General features: G+C 48.0%; 1 protein-coding gene across 4 annotated transcripts in view; it reads right to left on the reverse strand.

Moving 5' to 3' along the window:
• Window positions 1-1,474, reverse strand: part of LOC101857902 — a 14,194-nt gene that overhangs the window by 4,256 nt on the left and 8,464 nt on the right. For all 4 annotated transcript variants that reach the window (XM_013087930.2, XM_005108095.3, XM_035972347.1 and 1 more), the window contains one exon: window positions 130-715. In XM_013087930.2, the coding sequence (XP_012943384.1) occupies window positions 130-715 (586 nt within the window). The remainder of the gene's footprint in view (window positions 1-129; window positions 716-1,474) is intronic.

Here is a 1,474-nt window from a genome sequence, read left to right on the forward strand (position 1 = left end):
CAGACAGACAGACAGACAGACAGACAGGCAGACAGACAGACAGACAGAAAGACAGACAGACAAACAGACAGACAGACAGACAGTGAGTAGCAAAACTATCATATTATATCATGATTAATTGACACTTACAAAGGAGGCGCCATCCATCTCTGGAATTTTCACTTCTGTACAGCAGATGTCGTTCCTGGATTTGACCTTGACCCTGTTCTTCAATCCCCGTGAGGTTATGTCCGAGCAGGGGTAACAACCGTGGACGGGTATCAAGGCATGGCCCAAGTCTTGATTGTTCTGCCAGCCATTGTCCACGGGCACCAGCGATGAAGACGAAGATGAGGAGGAAGATGAAGACGGGGAAGATGAAGGTGAAGACGATGACGACGCCCCCTCGTTCTTCTGGGAAATCCAAATACCGAAAAACACCCCGAAAGGAATCCCCAGGAGCAGGTTCAAAATGGCGGAGGTGATGAGAGCGACTTTTATGGTCCGGAAGTTGAAGGATTCGCTGACCTGCCTCATCAGACGATGGGCCCTGTTGCTCAAACCGGGGAACGATTCGCTCATTTCGTTGACGCAGTTTTCCGTCTCTTCATAAGAGATCTGTCTCTCGGCGCGACTGTGGCGCCCTCTGCCGCTCTGTTTGCTGGGGTTGGGGGAGGAGTTGTCGAACGTGACCCGGGTGTCTTTGGCCATGGTGGAAAACGATGTCTCTGTTATACTGTCGGGGAGGAAGAGAAAGGAAACAATAGAATTAGTATGTTTGTTGACGGTACTCATTTTTGTCTGTCTGTCTGGCTGGCTGTCTGTCTGTCTGTTGGTCTGTCTGTCGGTCTGTCTGTGTGTCTGTCTGTGCCTGTCTGTCTGTCTGTGTGTCTGTCTGTCTGCCCCCCCACACACACACATACATACACACACAAACGCACTCACACACACACACCCTAAAATCACTATCACTAACATAATGCTTTTAGCTGGCAGAAAGACAGACTCGGAGAAAGAAAGAACTAAAAGTCGGATAGGGGGAAAGTTTATATGAAAAACAAAATAAAAACAAAAACAAAAACCAACCCAAAAACAAAAAACCAACCCCACGCAAGATCAAATCCCGAACAAGAGAACAGACAGACATGACGTCAATGGGTTCCAAAGGTGACAAAAATCGTGTCTTGAACGGCCCCAAGTCAAGCGTATCCAGCAAGGCCCGCCCATGCATGGCTTGATGTCAGTAGCAGCATGTTACGAGGCTCACCGAAAGCTCTTTTACGTTTTCCCTTCACACAAGATGGTGTTGTTTCTTTCCTCTACTCTTTTTTTTTTTTCTTGACTTCTTTCCGACAAAAGCAACAGAAAAGAGAGGTCTTGGTCGGTCAAGCCAACAGGAAAAAAAAAACCCAACAACCTAGCCCAGCCAACTGTATCAATCTGGTTGGATTGGTCAGTGAGGGTCAGCAGAAAGAATGGCAAGGAGGGGTGGGGG

Source organism: Aplysia californica, unplaced genomic scaffold (genome assembly GCF_000002075.1).
Source record: "Aplysia californica isolate F4 #8 unplaced genomic scaffold, AplCal3.0 scaffold00659, whole genome shotgun sequence".
In the NCBI taxonomy this organism is placed as follows: domain Eukaryota; kingdom Metazoa; phylum Mollusca; class Gastropoda; order Aplysiida; family Aplysiidae; genus Aplysia; species Aplysia californica.